At 45.6% G+C, this 19,521-nt stretch overlaps 2 protein-coding genes and 1 long non-coding RNA gene across 10 annotated transcripts in view; 1 reads left to right on the forward strand and 2 right to left on the reverse strand.

The window, feature by feature from the left end:
* The window catches only part of MAPKAP1 (MAPK associated protein 1), a 100,032-nt gene extending 93,156 nt beyond the window's left edge, over nucleotides 1–6,876 (reverse strand). For 3 of the 5 annotated variants that reach the window (XR_003994518.1, XM_030507374.1, XM_030507370.1), the window contains exon 1: nucleotides 6,719–6,876. The gene's annotated coding sequence lies outside the window, so the exon portion shown is untranslated. The other 2 variants (XM_030507371.1, XM_030507372.1) reach the window with 2 other exon arrangements.
* A 2,355-nt stretch (nucleotides 6,877–9,231) lies between these two features.
* PBX3 (PBX homeobox 3) overlaps nucleotides 9,232–19,521 on the forward strand; it is a 108,809-nt gene continuing 98,519 nt past the window's right edge. The window contains exons 1-3 of one of the 2 annotated variants that reach the window (XM_030507378.1): nucleotides 9,232–9,489; nucleotides 10,045–10,616; nucleotides 11,604–11,677. In XM_030507378.1, coding sequence (XP_030363238.1) covers nucleotides 10,420–10,616; nucleotides 11,604–11,677 — 271 coding nt within the window. In that variant the 5' untranslated portion in view covers nucleotides 9,232–9,489; nucleotides 10,045–10,419. Of the gene's footprint in view, nucleotides 10,617–11,603; nucleotides 11,678–19,521 lie in introns of both variants that reach the window. The other variant, XM_030507379.1, reaches the window with a different exon arrangement.
* On the reverse strand, nucleotides 10,840–13,437 carry LOC115617163. 3 transcript variants are annotated; one of them, XR_003994519.1, is made up of 2 exons: nucleotides 11,853–13,437; nucleotides 10,840–11,654 (listed from the first exon to the last, which is right to left on the reverse strand). It is a non-coding gene; the product is annotated as an uncharacterized LOC115617163 (long non-coding RNA). The 3 variants fall into 3 exon arrangements; XR_003994520.1 differs by having other exon boundaries at nucleotides 11,844–13,437; XR_003994521.1 differs by lacking the exon at nucleotides 11,853–13,437 and adding an exon at nucleotides 11,764–11,846.

Below are 19,521 nucleotides of genomic sequence, written 5' to 3' on the forward strand. Positions count from 1 at the left end.
TTAATACAAATACATTTTTTTCTTCCTCCTCTTCATTTTTTTCAAAGGACACATTAAAACTAGTTTCTTAATAAATTTATATTAACTGTAAATTCTATGAACAGCTAACACCCCTCAAAAAAAAACCAGAAGAAAAGTTCAGATTTTTTTTAGCAGTTGTTACCTACACAATTCTAACTGGTTCCTCCTTTAAGGCAAAACACAATTAGATCGCACAACCTGGTCTGTGAAACAATGACCTCCAGTGAAGTAAAATAATTCAGAGAAGCAAAGCCCAATTTTGCAAACCTTTACACAAATACTTTGAAGCCTCCATGTCATCAGTGCCAGTAAAATTACAGGTAGGAGATCAGTTTCTAGATCCACTGAGAGGTGCCAGCATTCCACTGCTGCTGCATTCCTGGTACCCACATGCTGTTACCACATCCACAGGTAGCAGCTGAATTTAATGAACCCAGGGACTTTCTGAGCCTCAGCAACTTACACATTCTTCAATCGCAAACAAAAAGTAAATGTTCTTTTAATACTTGCACTATGGAGATATTATTCTACTATTAAATAAAATGCTTTGCAGACAGCTGTCCAGCATACTCTATGTGAGCACTAAAAATGAAAAGAGCAATGTGAAGCCTATGAAACCATAACGGTATTTATGTATGATGTGATATACAGGTTATTGTTATGATGGCAAACATGTAAGAGGACAGAGTTGAATCAGCCCTTCACTTTCTTTTTGATCTCGATTATTCACCTGTCTTACTTCCTGCATACTACCTGACCAACACCCCGGGTATGAACACCCTCACTCCCCTTCTCTTGGTCTCATTGCTGTATTGCTGAAGTGCCCCTGTCAATTGTGTGCAGTTACAGAACATCCTCAAAGGTGTAAAACTGCACCATCAAGAGGCTGAACGACCTGCCAGGTTTTGCAGCAACTTTAGCAATATCAGACAGCTGGATCTCAGTCTACTATTTTTATCAGAAGTATTCCTCTTCCAGTAACCCACTGCTATATTTATGGCATCTATAGACTCTCGCAGCAAGTGAAGCTAGGTTGTTATGCAGATCAGCCTCATTCATAACGCAGCGTACGATAAGTAATGCAGAATGTCCTACAAATTATTCAGCTCCCAGTAGGTGACACTAAGGTCTTGGAAAGAGGATATGTAGTTATACAGCCTGTACCTTACACACACAGATGAACACATCTGAAGTTGGGGAAGCAACTTCATCATTGCAACACACTAAGTGTTCTTGTGACCCTCCCACTTGCTTGATATACCGTATTTATTTAAATATAAGGAAGATTTTCTCACTTTGCTCTTTCCCCCCTACACCCCATACATATCCCAAAACCCAGTTTGATTCATATTTGCATGTTATTCTACTTCAGGTGTCAAAGCAAGTCTGCGATAAGGGGAAAGGACGAGCTAAATGCACACCTCTCATGACTGCCATCCTTCCCATCCATCCTACCTACCCCCTGCACACCAGCACAGGCAACAGCAGGCACAGCTGGGAACGCTGGACCACACCGACTTGTGGGACTGCGACCGTGTGTCAACCTGTTCTTACTGCTGTTTTCAGAGGAAAACCATTGACCTTGAGCATGAAAAACACTGAGTCTGCGGGTTACCTTACTTTTGGGAAAACACAGTTGTTTTGGACTGAATTTTCTGGTTTGTTTTGACAAACACATGGAAATTTGCTCACAGACCTCTAGATGGCTAAATAAATTCTAAAACCTGGAGAAAGCTGTAAGCAGCTAAAAATGTTCTTTTACAGGAAAGGCCTACGAATTTGAAAATCTACCAATTTTAATGGAATAATTTTAAGAATCCTTCAGTTTGAATGGCTAAAAGCAGCTGTAAATTCCTCCACAAAACTCTCAAGCCAATCCCCGCAAGGTTATTTTGCTCTCTAAATTATAGAAGTAAAAAGTGAGAAGTGGGAAAAAATTTCCTCTCCCCTATTTTACAAAGCTGGAGGTTTGTGGTATTTTAAGATGGAAATATATTTAAATTGGCTTTCCTCCTTGAGGAAGTAATAAACAATTAAAGCCCAATCCAAGGTAAACAGAAGTATTCCAAACAAAGATGCAAGTTCTAGAAGGTACAGCCTGGGGCTGAAACAATTACTAATAATCTCAGAATACAGCAGCCTGGAAGAATTGTATAATATTACAGGTCATCATATTGCTCAAGGGCTTCCTTAGTCACTGGCCTTAAACACCTCTCTGACTAGAGCTCTTTAAAGTGATCTTAAAAATCAATGAGAAAAATGGGCAGATTAGAATAAAAAATTGATTCTCTCCCCCCCACATCACATAAACTGGAATAGGACAATGCAAACACACTTCAGAATTTATGATTCAGGTTATATGAAATAATTTCACAGTTAACTTCTGTCTGCAATTGCAAAAGGAATGGCTCAGTTATCTATATTCGCAGCAGTACAAATAATCAACCCCCTCGAATGCCAGACAGACTCCTGTGCACACAGGATAAAGGAAAGCGAACCACAATGTATGAAAATTTAAGTTCATGCTTCAACAAAAGCTCAAGTGCATTTAAGAATGAATACTTATCTAGAGAAGGTGTCACTCATGCTTCGGGTCCTGGCATTAAAAAGGGAATAATCATTTGAAGTCATTTAAAGAGGAGCTCTTTCACGAGTGAAACCGGAATGTGAAAGTTATGCTGAGAAAACACTACATTATACACAACTTCCCACAAATTATTTGGTAGTTTTCAAACCTGTAAATTAATCTGGTATTAGATATGTATTTCTATGTTTACGCACTGCATGGAATTTGGCTACATTTTTGTTGTTGTACTAATCAGGATGCAAATGATACCAACTCTGCTATTTTAATTACTGAGCTTTAGGGAAGGAGGGAGAGAATACTGGAGTACGTATGGAAGCTGTATGCTCTCCTCTGTTTCCTGATCTTGTCAAATCTTCATTTAATTGTAAACAAGTTGATTCTCAGCTAACCTGAGCTATCTTGTACCAAGATTTTAAGCAAATAAATAAGTACAAAAAAATGCAGAGATTATAAATTAGGGCAGACAAATCTGTATCTAGACTCATGCCTGCAAAGAGCATTCTATCAATATAGTGAAATGCTAATCTCCTAATTAACAACCTAATTAGGTAATTATGGCTTTGCAGAGGGATGCCTAAATGAAATATGACAACATGGTCACCTCTTTATATGGCACCTGTGGGCCTTTTCAGCTGTCACTGCAAAGAGTGCAATATCAATTTGAACAGATGACAAAGTGTTGTCATTTTTCATTCTGATATTGTACTGAATGGTTTGGATAGGAGCAGTTTAGAAAAGCGGCATCTTGCCTGGGTTTTGCCTAATCTAAATATGTGCAAACACTTTGCTTAATTTTTAATGTCTATGATTATGCTTATTTTTCCATGCTGGCTAGCAAGCATACCCTAACACAGGCACTACATCTGCAGTGTCCTACTGCTCTGACCCACTGCGCTGGAATCCCTATCACCCCAATTCACAGCATGTGTTCATCACAGTTTACTCTCCAGAAAAAAGATGAGTATTTGAGTTCGTTTTTAAGGCTTAACTTCCAATTTTAAAATAACAAAACACATTGCAATTTCCATTTCATTTTTATTCCTGATGAACACTCTTTTCCAAAAGTGGGGGCAGCAGTTGCTGCCTGTGAGCGGGTGAAGCTGTATTTCTGCTTGCACAGGAAGCTGGAAAGAAATACTTTCAACTCTGGCGCTGCACTTTTACATGGAACCATGATTTTTCACTCATATGCCTAAAATGCTTTAAAGACAGTTTGCTGGGCTTTAATGTTCTGGAGATGAACAAATAAAATACCTACTTGCAAAGAGGAGGATAAAAGCGTAGGCTCAGACTGCTCAAATGTTAGACTAGAACTTCAGTTTTGGCTTCTCTCATTGTGTATTCAAGAGCTTAAAAAAACCCCATAAACTTTACAAACACCTATACAAACTTCAATCTTGGACAAACAATCAAGGAAGCGTCAACATTTTACCTTTCTTTTGCTTGTATAATATTGAGACACGTGCCGTGCTGTTTGGGTTTTCCCGAGCAAGACTCACCAGCAACATCTACACTGCAACTCAAGAGTGAGCCTGGAAGTATGGCATTATCCCGAAATTGGCTCTATCTCACCTGTACAGCTGCATCAAAGCTGCCTGGACATGCTGAAGCCAAATTTGTCTGAAAGGTGTTTAAGCACGTGAAGGCCCCCAGCCTTACAGAGCTTGCTCTGGGTGGACCCAGGACAAAGCCTGGAGACTTGCTGTAGCCACAGCCAGCCCGCAGGCTCCTGGCACAGGCACTTGAAGTACCACAGGCAGCCTCGCTGCACAGCACTCTGGTATTAAACAGAAGCATAGGCCAAAACAAAGTTTCATGTCTGTTGATTTCTTTAGTTTGTTGCCATTCCACTTCTGACTGCATGAAAATATTTTTATTGGATAAAAGGGATGATTATAATGTTATATTTTTTTAACATAACAGGGTGCAAGCTGCTTCTGACCTCACAAATGCTCATGAGGGTAATACCAACTTAAAAAACTCCCAAGAGCTCAAGCCCCTTTAGGACTCTATGTCAAATGTAACTGGCCAGATTCACGTTTCTTCAACAACACATGAATCTCCCTTTCCTCTGGCTTTTAATTTTCATATTGACAAATTCTTGGTCTGTCTCCTTCAAGAGCACACAAAACATACTCAATGAGCTTTGTTTTGCTTTCTGAATAACTGATTTAGATACAATACTTCTTGAGTAATAAGGAAACAAGGTAGGGATTACCCTTGTGATGTCCTATATATGAAACTGACCTTATAGACAACGAATAGCTGGATATTGCAGTTTAATAAAGCTTCTCAGCAGACACACACACACACAATTAATACTAAAATGCATCTTGGGGTCTTTGTTAGAGGAACTGTCTAATGGAAAAGCCCTTGCTTGGTCACTTCCAACAAATGGAGAGCTGCTGCTACCAAAACCTGACAGTAAACTGGTGCACGGCACATCTCAGACATGGGGCAGTACCACAGCCAGGAATCACCATGACACTGGTGACACAGCATGTGGTTTTGGTGGCTCTGCAGCAGTATTCCATGTCCTGCTAGCACCTGCACGGCCATGGTTCTGCTGCTGCACCCAAAAGCTCACAGCCTGTCCCTTCGAGTAGCTCAAAGGGAAAAGCTGAAGAAAGTCTGAGCTCTCCCTCCTCCTTTCTCAGCCAGTGCCACTGTCCCTCTCCAAAGCCAAGACAGAGCTGCCACACAGATCTCCTGATTCTACCTGGGGCTGTGCCACTTGTGCCCTGCCTATTTGCTGCCCCATTTGCAACTATAACTGACCCTTCAATGCAGGGGTCTGTTTCTCACACTCACAGCTTGTGCTACAGAACACTTACAAGTCATTCTTCCAGCCTCCTTCACCTGCCAAGGCCTTCACTGGTCAAAACGCCAATCTGCCCAAGAACTCAGCCCTTAGACACATTTGTTATTTGTTGCAACTGGGTGAAACAGTTCAACCAACCAACAGATGATGAAAGGGTGTAATGAGAAAGACCCGAAACATGACTTGAGAAAGAAATGTACTAAACTGGTTCCAATTCACCGCCTCAGTTATTTCTGTACAGTCTATATGTAGATGATGATCTCATTTCTTTTTAATCTAACCCAAAAAAGTGTCCGTGAACAGATCTGCTCTGAACTTGAAAAAATAACAGAGAGTTTAATTCCCAACCTTGCATCTACCTGGTAATCCCCTGAAACCTCAAATCACGTAGAACATACTTGGAAAATCAAAGCCTGGCTCCAGCATTTCCCATTTAGACAATCACTAAACTTCCACTAACACTGAAATCAATTTGTTGGGGTGTCTTCCAGGAACCCTTCTCACTCCTCACTGCCACTCCTGCAGCGAGCACGCTAGTTCTGATCACCACCTGCCACGCACATGAGAAAATAAAGACCACAAACCAGCAACACATCCACATGCAACAATGCTAAAAGCGCCCAACCTGTGAGCACCCAAGCAGTCAGGGCAGGAACCCACAAGCTTCAGAAGGGATCAAGAGACCAAGCCCTGACACGCGCCATCACTGATCCAGGTGAAGCGGCAGCTCTGGGCCAGCACAGACCCCTCCGGCCTCCAAGCAAGTGCAGAGCATTTCCAGTGCAGCCCCGGAATCTCGCACCCCTCCGCCTGCTTTACCACACTCCCAACTGCAGGAGCGGAGCCCTGCGTCCCACCTACCTGTTTTCCCTTCACAGCGAGCTGCCAGGTGCTCTGCTGACAGTGCCGCTTGCCCGGCCGCAGCACCTTGCTCCACAGGGGGACGTTATCCCCGCCTCGCTCCGCACCGAAGCGGCCCCGAGCCGCCCGGGTAGCGGCCGTGCCTATCTGCGGAGGCCCGGGAAGCCCCGAGCGCTCGTACCACAGCGGCGTCCCCCCAGCACTGCAAAGGCTCCCGCGCCCCTGTGACATGTCACCTCATCCCGCGGACTGACCATAGGCTTTTATTTGAAGGAACGCGGGCGGGGTTACAGCACGGAGCGTCGCTGCCTCGGTGAACCCGCGGGACGCCCCGGGAGCGGCACCGGCCGGTACCGGGCAGGCACCCCACAGCCGGGCCCCGGACCGCTCTGTGCCCCGCGACACGCCCCGCAGCGCCCCACACTCACAGGCTTCAGCCGCCGAGCCGCTCCGCGGGGCCGGGCCGGGCACCGCCACCTCCAGCCACCGGCGGGCCGGGGTAGCCCCTTCCGGGTCCGGAGGACGCCGCACACCGGTTAAGCGCTGGGCCCCGCCGCGACCCGGAAGCACCGCCTGCGGAAGTGTCGTTCCCGTCAGGGGCAGAGCCGGGCACATGCGTACGCCGCGGCGGGACCTGGCTTCCGGCTGAGGGGCTGCGGCCGCCGGCCTCGCTCCGCCGCACTCGCGGCGGGCCTCACCGCGCCTCAGGAGCCGCTTAGGCCGCCACCGGGCCTGGGATGCGGAGGGACCCGAGAGCCGGGCCGCTGTGCCTTCCCGCAGGGCCCGGGGCCGCGCTGCGGCCGGGGTTCCAGAGCTCCTCTGCGAGGCCGTTGTAAAGGCCAGCTATACCACTAAGGAACCGTGGTAGAAACGTTCACAAAGTGTCTCGGAGCCGCCTGAGGAGACCCGCGGCGCTCAGCGCTCGCTGCGGGGCCGGTTCCGCTGCCAGACTCAGTGGCTGCCCCTTGCCGGAGCCGCCACCGGCCCGGGGGTTGTTTTGTGAGTTTAAACCAAACCTTCCACCGAGCGCCCGGTACACGGGCAGAAGTGGGATGCCTTTAGACACAGGTAACTTGTAAAGAAAAGTGATTTAACGATACTGACCGAGCTTACAAGTGTGAGAACCACCAGTCTGAGCCCAGTACTCCGTCTGTCTCCAGTCTCCAGCATGGGGACAGTGGGCGAGCCCCGCCACCCGCTGTGGTCCGTTCTCAAGCCTCTGCGCCATCTGGAACTGGGGACGTTGTCAGCTGCTCCCAGGCTCACTTCCTTTGCGGTGTATTCATGGCCTTTTGGCCCTTCCCAGGCTCGCTGCCACAGCCATCCTCAACAGCTTCCTAGGGAAGCGGCGACAAAATCGTGGTTAGTTCCTAGGCAAAGTGTGACTCGAAGTCTCTGAGTAGCCATACACATCAGCAAAAGCAGCCTTTAGGAAGGATGGTGCTGGAGGGCAGGGAGAAGCAGGACTGAGTGCTGCTGAAGGTGCTGCAGTGGAGATAATGTGTTTGATGCTGCAAAGAGAGGATGATGAGGGCCGATGAGTGGCTGAGCAAGGGCAGGGAGCCGAAACCGCTCTAGACACGGCAGACAGCAGGGAGCGTAAGGCCAGAACTGGGCAGTCAGAATAATAGTAATAAATTATTAACAATAAGCATTCTTAATACAGCTGGATGATCCTAAGAACACGTTTGCTCAGACCAGAAAATGGTACCGTTGTCAAGATGGGACATAGTGAGAATTTTAATGAGCATGCTAATTGCTTGGAGGGACAGTAGCAGCAGAAGTAATCCACCGCTGTGAAAGGTGAGAGTTAAACCGGTGTGAGATGGTTAAGGGTTCCAAATCAAACGGATGACATCCAAGTTATGGTCCTGAGTGAAGGTACGATGATGGTGATGTCAGCCGTGATTGAGAGAGGAGGCAAGCGCAAGCCAAGGAAGAAGATTAAGAGCTCTGTGTTAACCATGTGGAGTGGGAGTTGTCAGCCATACATCCACGAAATGTCAGAGACGAGGATGAGATTTTAGTTTGGACATGACGTCTTTCAGCTGCAACTGTCCCATCACAGATCCAGTACGTACAGTGAATTAAATACCAGTCTAATTTCTGCTGCAGCTCTCTATCACCACGCTACAGGTGGTTTTCCCTTCCTTGAGAGCTCTCTTGCCATAGCTGTGTTGCACACTACTCAAAATGTGAAGAAAGTAGATCGGAATTAAAGTCGTTTCCCTTACATACTTGCGTGGGGCAGGCATCCTACGTAAGTTCAGTTTGGGGGTGGCAATGATCTAAAGATAAACCCCTTTATGGAATGATGCCTTAATTATTCCTGACACAGATATATATATTTTCTCTTAACGATTTTGGCAACCCATATGCAACAGCTTCAAAACTAAAATCCGGGCTCCACAGAGGCCCCTTCACTGCGCAGCGGGGAGTCCTCTCTGGAGACTCCTGCCTCATGACAGGGCTCGTCCGTGAGGAACCCGCTAGGGCACGGCCACACCGACGAGCAGGCCGCCTCCGACCGGGCCCGGGGCTTCTCCGTCCCTCAGCCGGTTAGCCCCGCACGGCCGAAGGTGCAGGCGCCGGGGCAAGGCCAGCCTCCCGCCGTCACCAGGCTGGCAGGCGCGGCGGGCCGGGCCGGGCCTGAGGGCTGCTCCGGTGGGGCTGAGCCCGGCCCGACCCTCCCGGCCCGGCGGCGGGGCTGAGGGGAGCAGCGAGGCCTCAGCTCGGGGGGTTACCATAGCAACGGGAGGGGCGGGGCCGGAGCGCCGCTCGCCCCGGCCACGTGACCGTTCGAACGGCCCAATCAGAAGTTTCTCAGCCACGGGGCGGGGGCAGGCGGACTCGGTCCCTCCCCGTGCAGCCTGATTGGCCAGCGCTGCCTCCGGCACCCACCTCCTCGCACTGCGATTGGCCGCCGCTCCCGCCGCTCTCAGACCGCTACCCCCCACCGCCCCTCCCGCCACCCCTCCGGGAGCGCCGCCGCCGCCGCTCGGCCCGGCGGGAGGGCGACCCGGCGGATCCGGACCCGTGAGGCGGGCGGCCCCGGGCGGGGCGGCAGCGGCGGTGGTGGCGGGCGGCCCCGCCCGGTTGGGAGGGCCGGGGCGGGGCGGTACGGCGGGGCGGGGCGGCGGCGGCCCCGCGTCCCTCTCGCGCGCGGCCGCTCTCCTCCCTCACAGGCGGCACGTCCGCGGTGAGTGAGTGGCGTTGGCGGGCTGTCAATCCTCGCCGCGCGGCCGGCGGCGGGCGGCGGGCCATAAATTCCGGCGGGCCGGTATTTTTGCACATTGCTTCGCAGAGAGTGTGTAATTAATTTTTTTTGTTGGGTTTTTTTTTTTTTAATTTTTTTTTGGGGGGGGTTTTTGGGATTTTTTCTTTTTTTTTTTTTTTTAAACAGTTCTTTCCCCGTTATTTCCGCTCTTTTCTTTTTTGCACAAGTTCAAACTTTTGATTGCTGCTGCCTCACTCCCGCTGCACAGACCGGGGACCATTTGTTATTATTTTTAAGGGGGGAGGGCGATTAATTTTTTTAATTACTTTTTTTTTCCCCTGATTGTGTTTTCTTGGCTTTTTTTTATGTTGCAGTTTGGGGGTGGGGGTGTTCGCCTGGTTTGTTGTGGTTTTTTGCTGTTTGCCACCCTCCTAACTTCTTCAGGATTTGAAAGCGAGTTTTATTTTTGTTATTTTGGCTTTTATTAATTTTTTTATTATTTTTAATTTTGCCTTTTTTTTGTTTTTTGCAAAGAAGATTTTTGGACAAGTGGGGAAAGACATAAAAAAAGCAACAATAAAAATAAAAATTAAAAACACAAATAAAGCTGTGGAGGAAGATTGTACCAGGAAAACTGCAGAGACACCCCACCAGCTCATCCATCCAAGCCACAGAGATGATGATGATGATGAAGGAAGATTGTAACTAAGGAAGAGAGTGATTTACGGCACCGGGAAGGAGAGGAGAGTGGAATAAACAGCTGAGATCCGGTCAAAACACAAATACTGATTTTTTTCCTCCTGTTGTTGTTGTTTTGTTTGGCTTTTTCCCCTCTTTCTCCGTCTCGGGGGTGCGCGGGCGCCGAGCGGACCCGGCGCTGCCCCCCCCCCCCCGGCCCGGCCCGCGGGAGCCATGGACGATCAGTCCAGGATGCTGCAGACTCTGGCCGGCGTCAACCTGGCCGGGCACTCGGTGCAGGGGGGCATGGCCCTGCCTCCTCCCCACGGACACGACGGGGCAGACGGCGACGGCAGGAAGCAGGACATCGGCGACATCCTCCATCAGATCATGACCATCACTGACCAAAGCCTGGATGAGGCACAAGCAAAGTTGGTTTCGTCTAATTAAACCTTGCTTTTTTTTTTTTTTAATTTCTTTTTTCTCTTTTATTTTTTTCCTTTTTTTCATTTTTTTTCTCTTTTTCTTTTTTTTTGTGTGTGTGGTTTTTGTTTCTCTCATTCCTGCTCCTCAGCGGAGACCCGGAGTCTCACAATTAGGAGCAACTTCTTGGCGCCGTAGGAGAAATTGCAAGCAGCCGAGGCAGCGCCAAAGTTGCTATTTAATATTTTAATATATATATATAAAAAATAAATATCTGAGTATGCGATGCTTTTGCTTATCGCTCCGGAGCGAGGGAAGCTCTGGCTGATCCCTTGTCCGTTCCTCTTGGACACCGTCCGGCGGACACCGGCCCTACAGCCGCTGTGTGTGTCCGTCTGTCCCTCCCGTCCGTCTGTCGGGTGGCTCCGCAACTTTTCCCCTTCTTTCCTTCCTTCCTTCCTTCCCTGCCCCCGAAGTGGTGGCAGATAAATTACAAACCTGACAAGATACTGCTTCGGGAAGGGGGGGGGGAACGGACCAACAAACCCAAACCTGCCTGTTTTAAATCACAATAAATACAAAAACAAAGAATGTTAACTCTGCCCCTTCCCCATCTCGTTAATAAATCAGTTATAATATCGCAGGACGGATCGTACCGGCGACAAGGGGGGGGTGTGTGTGTGATTTATACCCCTCGGCCCGGCGGCATTTGCACAAAGATAATTCGGTATAAAAGTCATAAGCAGGGGGGAAAAGGAGGGAGGGAGAAGCGGCTGCCACCGAACCGGCGCTGCTCACACCTCAGCCCGTCAGCACCCGCGGACTGGCGCCGGGAGCTCTCGAACGGGAGCTCCCGGCGCCGGTCCGCGGGTGCTGGCGGGCAGGGAAAGAGGGGACGAAGACACGGAGAAGGGGGGGGGGGGAATCCTTATCGGCGAAGGCGCCATGTTGCTGAAACACGGCTTTTAACCGCTTGTCCTCTTGCTCTCTTTCAGGAAGCACGCGTTGAACTGCCACAGGATGAAACCCGCCTTGTTCAGCGTCCTCTGCGAGATCAAGGAGAAAACAGGTAAGGGCCGCCCGCGCCGCCGCCGCCGCAGCCATCTTGGTCCCTCCCGCCTTCCACCCGCCGCTACCCGCCGGTGGGGACGATACCGGCCCTCTGCCGCCTCTCACGCCGCCGGTGCGGGGCAGCGGAGCTGCCCGTGGTGTGTGGGGGCGATGGCCCGGCTCACCCCGCCGACCTGAGGGGACCCGTCCCGGCGGCGGCTCGGTCGGGTTGGTTCGCTGTGAAATGGCGCGGTGCGGAGTCCCCCGTCGCTCTCCTCGCGGCTCCGGAGGGACCCCGCTAGCGCCCGGGCTGCCTTTTTAGCCGTCAGGACACTTGGCAAAGCACTTGTCAGACCTGCGTTACCTCATATATTTTATTAATTTCTTTTCCCGGGATGCGTAGCACGCAGCGGGGACGATAAAGTTTCTGAGGGAGAGCAAAGCTGCCCCGGGCAGGGAGACTCCAGAGAGATCCCCCTGCTTGTGAGGGTGCAGCAAAGCTCCGGTTGCTCCTGAGTGATGATGTTTCAAACGCCAAATATTTAATCTCAAAAGTATATAAAAATACTTGTTTTCCTCATTAGTGCAACACTTATAAACTCCGTGTTTTTCTTAGGGGCATTATAGGTGATTTTTTTTTTTCAGCATTTTTTTTTCACATCACTGAATTTACAGAGAATTTTCCTATTTAAGAAGAACATTTGCAAAGTATTCTGCTTTGTATTGTGAGAGTAAGAACATTTATTGTGATGTGGAGTTTAAATACGTGCATTGGCTGGCTTTTTGCTATATTTGATACTCAGTCGCATTCCCCTTTAGTTCCACGTAAGACTAGACAAAAAAGTGAAATCATTGCAAATCTCAGCTGTGAGAAGCCTAAAGTGCACAGTTCTCAGTGAATTATGGTGCTTTATGTCCTAAGGTTTCTTTGCTACCGGGGATCCACTTCAGTTTCTGCTGACAGCTAAGCACTAGGGTATTGACTGTGTTGTGAATATTAAGATTGATTCTGCTTTATATTGCATTATATTACCCGGGATAAGGGGAATGATCCCCCTCCTGCCCTCCCTCCCCACCTACCTACGTTTTCCCTTGGTCTGCTCGTAACCCCTTTCCATCCTTTGGCTTGTGTTTGCTTTCTGCCTTTCCCTAAACTTTTTGCCCGTCCTGCTCTGGAGCCAGCCAGGCACCCTGCCCTCGGTGTTTTGCAGCAGGCAGATTTCAATTAAGGAGGCAAGTGTAGGTCCTGCGATCACTTTATTTGCAGAGGGCTTAGCCTCACTGTTTTGAAAGGAAAGTGTAGTCAACCACATGTCAGAGGTGAGCTGCGAAGAAAAACCCGAGTCCTTTCAGCAGCAGGGATTAGTGGCAGAGGGTGTTTGGTGAGGCCACCGCTGTTTCGGAGGCGAGAGGGAACCTGACAGGGAGACTTTGTGGTCTGAAACGTTTTGGGGTGTTTTGGTGATAACGTGTAAGTTGGGATCCTGCCTTCGCGCTGCAAGTAGTCGAACCAAGTTTGCAAGTTATGTCTTTTATGAAATCGCTGAGAAGCAACAAAGAGTGAAGGCGTCCGCCTGCCTAAACGCAAGATCCTGCCAGCCCTGGCAGCACTGGAGGGACAGGATTAATGCACCGGCTGATTGATGGGAGATGAATCCACACCCCCACCAAAAACTCTTCCCGCAGGGACCTTTGCTCGAGGTCTCCCAGTTGAGAGGAAATGTCTCTGTAGGCTTTAGTAGTTAGCGTGCTCAAGCAAATAAAACATGAAAATAAATTCCAGCATATTTTCTGTAAGCCGTTTTCATAGGAAAGGGCTCAAACAATTCTGAACTGGAAGGGTGAACGGTCTGAGATGCAATTAAAGCAGAGGTGTCCCCCCCTCCTCTTGGCACTCTGCATTGTCTTGTGGTCCGAGTAGTTAAATCTCTTGCAACTGGGTCATGCAATGGTATTTAATTCTTTTTAATCGGAACCAAAGTTTACCTTGGTGTTGGCAGTGGGAATTGCCATGATGGCTTTATCACTACCTTCTTCTGTGAGAAGGACGGGAGGTGAGGAGGGAGGCTGTAGCCTAGACATAAAGTGTAATTGCGGTCCTGTCCGTTCTAAGTAATGCAATATTTAAATCGTTTTTGTATTATGTATTTTTTTTTTCTTAATATTTTGGTAGTTTTCAGTACAGTCAGCCAGGACTTTGTGAGACTGGTCATGAGAGAACACGTAGAGGAATCTTCAGTTTAGGTAGAGCAACTCTTCTCACTCTCCTGCAAGGGTTAATGAATGCATCACATTTGTAAAAGCCTCTCTCTCTGCCTCACTTAGGGTTAGGAGCTGAAGATATTTTTTTCTCCTGTGAGGTATTTACCATGTACAAAGCAAATCACTGAGCTTACCACATTTAGCCTGACATTTCTTTTTTAACATTTTAACATTTTAAAAAGTGCTGCATAATACATTCAGGGGGTTTACAGATATTAATAGGTACGTGCATTCTTAGAGGCAACCACAAGGTAGCATGGTTTTCATAAAGAAACTGCCACTTCTTTCTTTAATTAGTTCAGAGAAAAATGATACCCGAAGTTCTACCAGAGCCCCTCCAATAAAGGAGGGAGATGAGCACAGGAAAGCCTGTTGATGCTGGTTTGTGTTTTACCCGCTCTCTGAGGTGTCTCTTGGAAGTGTTAAAGTTGCATTCCTCACGCGGCTTGGATCTGTTACATACCTGTGTCACAGTCTGTCTCCTCACACGCTTACCAGTAGGAATAAAAAAACCTGATTTGTGCCTTTTTTTTTTTTTAATAGCTCTATTTTACTGAGTAAAAATCCTTCAGGTTTGTAATTTGATTAAGCCTCCATTAGGACGTTGCTCTACCTGAGGTACTGGTTATTCTCATGGAGATAGAAATGAAAATATATTAATTCTTACAGTCTTAAAATGGTTAGGGAATTGCAATTATTTCCCAATGGAATGACATATTATTAGGCCCTGGATTGTGTTGATAGATGATTTGGTTTTTTTGTCTTTAAAAATAATTCATATAGATGGGAACACGGGTTTATAGAAATGTCTGAATGCATGTGTGTATATGCCTGCACGTATATGTTTATTTATTTATTTCTGTAAGTCCAACAGCAACAATGATAGCTGCCAACCAAACCCTAATTTACTGTCACCACAAACCCTAAATAGCATTCATTTACTAGTAAAGCCTAATGGCATACATGATGGTTTGCCAGATTTGTGGCCTTTGTGAGGCTTATAAGCAGGACTGACTTGGGAAGATCATAAAACTTAATGAACTTCTCGACTGCAGGAGGTGTCCGCAGGGGAAGAGAAAGGCCTGCTTGGCTGGTTGGGCTGGTTGAACTATTTTTTATGTCTAAAGAGAGAGGAGGAAAATGTTCATTAAGAACATTCTCCCCTTGTGCAGAATTTTGTTTTAAAGAATGGGAAAAAAAACCCCACCCAATATGAATCCCAGACAAATAGTGACGTTAACCGTGGGGTTAATTTCTCACTGTTCCCCATGTAAGCTAAAACCTTTATTTTTATTGCTACAACTGTAAATAGCCATACGATGCCATTCTGATGATTAAAGGGCTATATCTTGCCCTTACTTGCTGCAGAGCTCCCTATTGATGAAAATGGCCCAACTCTTTTAGGAACGCCCCTTGTCAATATGCTGCAAAATCTGTACGCTGCCTGTTAGGTAACTCGTTGGAGAAGGACTTGCTCCTTGCCTGGTCTGCCAGCAGAACTGGAAAATGTTAACCCCTTTCTTCACTGTGGTTAGCTAAAAATCGAGTCGCAGGACTCTCGCCTTGCCTTAACACAAATTTCAACTTTCCAGTGTTTGTAAACTCTCATTTAGAGCCAACGACTTGCAATTATACAGAATAACACACAGTCCTAGCAGTCCTGTCTGAACATGAAAGGATTCAAATGGAACAATGAAATGGCACTGAGAGCATACATACATACATATATATGTGTGTGTGTATGTATGCATGTTAGCTATATTCCAAATACCAGCTGTGATGTTACTGTTACTCAGTTTAGCCATTTTTAATATTTATGTGCAGTCCTGGGTTTTTTCCAAGCTGCCAAATCCATATTTTTGATTTAGCCTGGCTACATAAGGAAGTAAGCATTGTGTGTTTATGTGCGTACATCTTCAGTTTAAATTGTTTAGCTTTTGTTTCCTTTCTCATGCTTCAGAACCCGAGATTTTTCACCGAACCATCGCTTATGCTTTTTGAATGATTTGGTTTTTTTTTAATTGTCAGCAAATGTCTTACAAATGATGACGTGCAGTAGAATGTTGGGTCATTTACACTGTCCTTATGGCAATGACATTGCTTTTCTTCATAAATGTCCTGCTAGGAAAAAATAAATTGAATAAAGTGTCCTGATTGTCATTTGGTCATCTGTTTCAAACACATTCATTATCAAAATTCCATTTTCTTTGGTGGGTTTCTAACGGGGTGCTTCTCTGGTTAAGGAAACAGGCGGCTTTGGTGATTATTTTCATTAGAGAATTTCATGATACTTTGTCTTGCAGAACCTGTAACTACACCATACCTTTAGACCTTAACCATTGTTAGTGCCCTATTTAAATAACAGTCTTCACGTTGATTATCAGCATCAGTGTTTCCAGATCTTTTTATTGTGGGTTTTTTTTCTCTCTCCGTAGAGAATAAATTTGGACCTACTTGTCAATACTAATTTAAGTAGGAGCAGGGATTTCTTTTATTTTATGGCTATTTTTCGTGTCCTTCATTTTATTCTTGAATTCAGTACATTTGCTTATCTGCAAATAACAAACAATGCGAGTTACTGTGTGGTGTATTTTAGGATTCTTGTTGTAAGTTAAGGAATTTTTGCATTCAGAGATAAATTATTATAATAGTATGTAGTGAATGCATAAGAGTTTGTGTTTTTTTTTTCCTTACAGGATTTAACACATTTATCAAGCTCTATTCCTACAGCTTTCAATGAAAAAGTTGTACGATATGGATATTATGCTGTCTTTTTTCAATTTAAATATTGATTTGTGTGAAGCATTAATATAATGATATTTGCAGTCTACCGTAGACAAATATAAGCAGAATTAGACATACTAAATTGTTACAAATGTACGCAATATTTAAATACATATGAAGGCTATATTAATAATCATGGAGTAGAGCGCGAGAGAGTCCGGTGTGTATCTGTCCTCAGTTTTCAGGCTGATTTTCAATTCCTTGCACATCACGCATCTGACGGTTGGATGAATATTTTTATGAATAGCAGGAATGAATACTGAATCCGTGTAGTGGCGAGTCCAGATCAGCGGAGCCCCGAGCGGAGTTTTGCCGTCCTGGTATCATTGGTAGAATTAGATGTAGCTGTTTGTATTCCATGAATTGACACCCTGAGAAGAATGCTTTGTTTGTTTTCTCAGCAGTCATGTTTAATGCTATTCGCTTATCAAGGTGATCAGCATGGTTCAGATAACACACGCCTGACACAGCCTGCCTTTTTTCACCATCGTGTTGACCTTTTGTCACATTTGCTTTTCTCTGGTAGGCAATTCATGCCTTTAAGTATGAATGGAGTAAATAATTCACATCAATATTTAATATAAATTATTAAAGTTTCTGTCAGCTCTTATAGTTCATGCTTTTATAAAGTTGGAGTAGTTCATCAGCCAAACAGATGAATTGTGCTTCTCAGCTGGACGTTAGAGCTCCTCCATAATGCTGCCTTTACAGTGGAAGTAAACAGGGAATTAAATATGAAAGGAAGTGAAGCCTGGTGCTTGAATGCTGTATATTTTTCAATAATGCACATTCTTTAGGAAGGCTCAAAGTGCTAGATAAATACCCATCATAATTTATTTTTCTATTCCCATACTTTTTTTCCCCCCCTTCATGCTGCAAACAGAAATGTTGCAAACCCCACTGACCCCAGCATTTTCTTCTACTCTTTGTTATTAGCCTCGTGTTAGCGCTCCAGCCCCCTTCTTGGGTTTAGGGTGGGTGTACACGTGTTGGGGTTTGGTTTTTTTTGCCTCTTAATGCTCTTCTTCTGTATTTAAAGATTGACAGGGAGCACTAAGATGATGAAGTTTCAGGGGTTTTTAGTCTTTGTTTATAAATCATAGTTTATATTTTGCAAAGTGACCTGCAATTGAAAGTAGATGCTGAAAATATTTTTTAAAGAAGAAATGCTCTGATGTCTGACTGCAACAGCTTAATGTGTTTATTGCTTCAGGAATGGGAAAAAAAGAGCATGTTTTGCATGAAAGCATATAGTAAAAATCATCATGCACTTTAATTTTATGCTATTTTAGGTATTGCAGTTTAAATTCTTTTGTTAACGATCAGTTCCATGCGTGTTGCAGTCATAGGAACTTGTAGCAATGTGTGAATCACTGAATATCGTGCATCCTACAAATCAATCACTTGGGGAGGGGGGTGGGTTTGTATCATGCGTTTACAGGTCAAAACCTTTTGCTATACTTAAGCCATGCATCAACATTTAAAGCTAATCTCTCATTCCTCATTGTCCAGCAGGTGGCTTTTTCATATATTATTTAATTTTTCATTCTTTATTGTGAGGGGAAAATGGAATTTAATAATGTTATCCCGATAGCATTTTTAAAAAGAACAGTGTTTTTCCAGTGTGTCCTGTTGGGGATGGTGGGGTCAATGAAAGCATCTAGGGATCTTCAAGTATACAACCTAAATTAAGATTCTAAACAGGCATTACAGATGCTGGTAACTTTGGCAATTATCATTTTGTTTGGTGAACAGTAGTAAAACAGTGTGCGGTAAAAGTGTTTAGAGAGAGAGGATAAATAAATTGAACAGTTTTGCAATGCAAAGTGGTTTGTGGTGTTTTTGAGGATTTCTTGGCTCTTGCTTAACTGCTATTGTGAAGCCTGGAGCAGATTTTCCCATTGCTAATGCCCTAGAAGTATTAATTCACTTTGATATGCTAATTAGAGGGCATTATGCAAGAAATGAGATTAAGTGGCAGCATGAAGCCATTTGCCTGTCAGTAAATTGAGAGCTTTAGCATCAGGAGGAGCTTTGTTTTTTCTGAGTTTCTCTTGGTTTTGCATATAAATAAAATTGATTGAAAGGTCTAGAGAAGCTTCTAGAACATTGGTGGTTCTTTTTCTCCTTCTATGATTATTTAAACTTCATGTTAAAGCCTTTCTCTGAATATTAATTGATCTAATGGGAGATACTGAACATGAAGAATTTCATTGTATTCTCAGTTACTGTATCTTAACAAAAGGAAAGTATTCGAATTCTTTGTGTCATCTGATTTTTGCGGTATTATTTTAGATATATCTTACAGCTTTGTATTCTAACCTCTCTGACTGCTAACTGCTCCTGTGCTGGGAACTGTACCTACGTGGAGGTATTTTTGCCAGTTCTGCTGGTTTTGGGATTGGGTTAATGAGGGCCCAAACAGCCCAAGTCAGATGGTCGGCTTGGATTCCTGGCCGGCGGGGCCTTGGACATTTATCACCCCTGCTCACTCACAGCATTTCCCATCATTTCTTATGTAAATCACACGTATATTTTCCTTCATGTAGGAAGGAAGGGGTTGTAATATTGACCATAGATTTTATTCAACTGCCAGAAATTGTGTTAAAGTAACATTAAGGGATTGACTTACAGCCATAAGAGCGAGGAAATTTGGAGTTAATAGTTAAACTCTGCCCTTAACTCAACTCATTGAACCTATTTATTAGAGCATATATGATACGTAAGATCACTGTGCTGAGACCTCTGCAGCACTAGAAGGCTGCAGGATGACTCAAAGACGAGAATTTCAGATTCAGTTCAAATTTTCCTCCTTTC

The sequence above is a fragment of the Strigops habroptila genome, chromosome 15 (assembly GCF_004027225.2).
Source record: "Strigops habroptila isolate Jane chromosome 15, bStrHab1.2.pri, whole genome shotgun sequence".
NCBI classification, from domain to species: Eukaryota; Metazoa; Chordata; class Aves; order Psittaciformes; family Psittacidae; genus Strigops; species Strigops habroptila.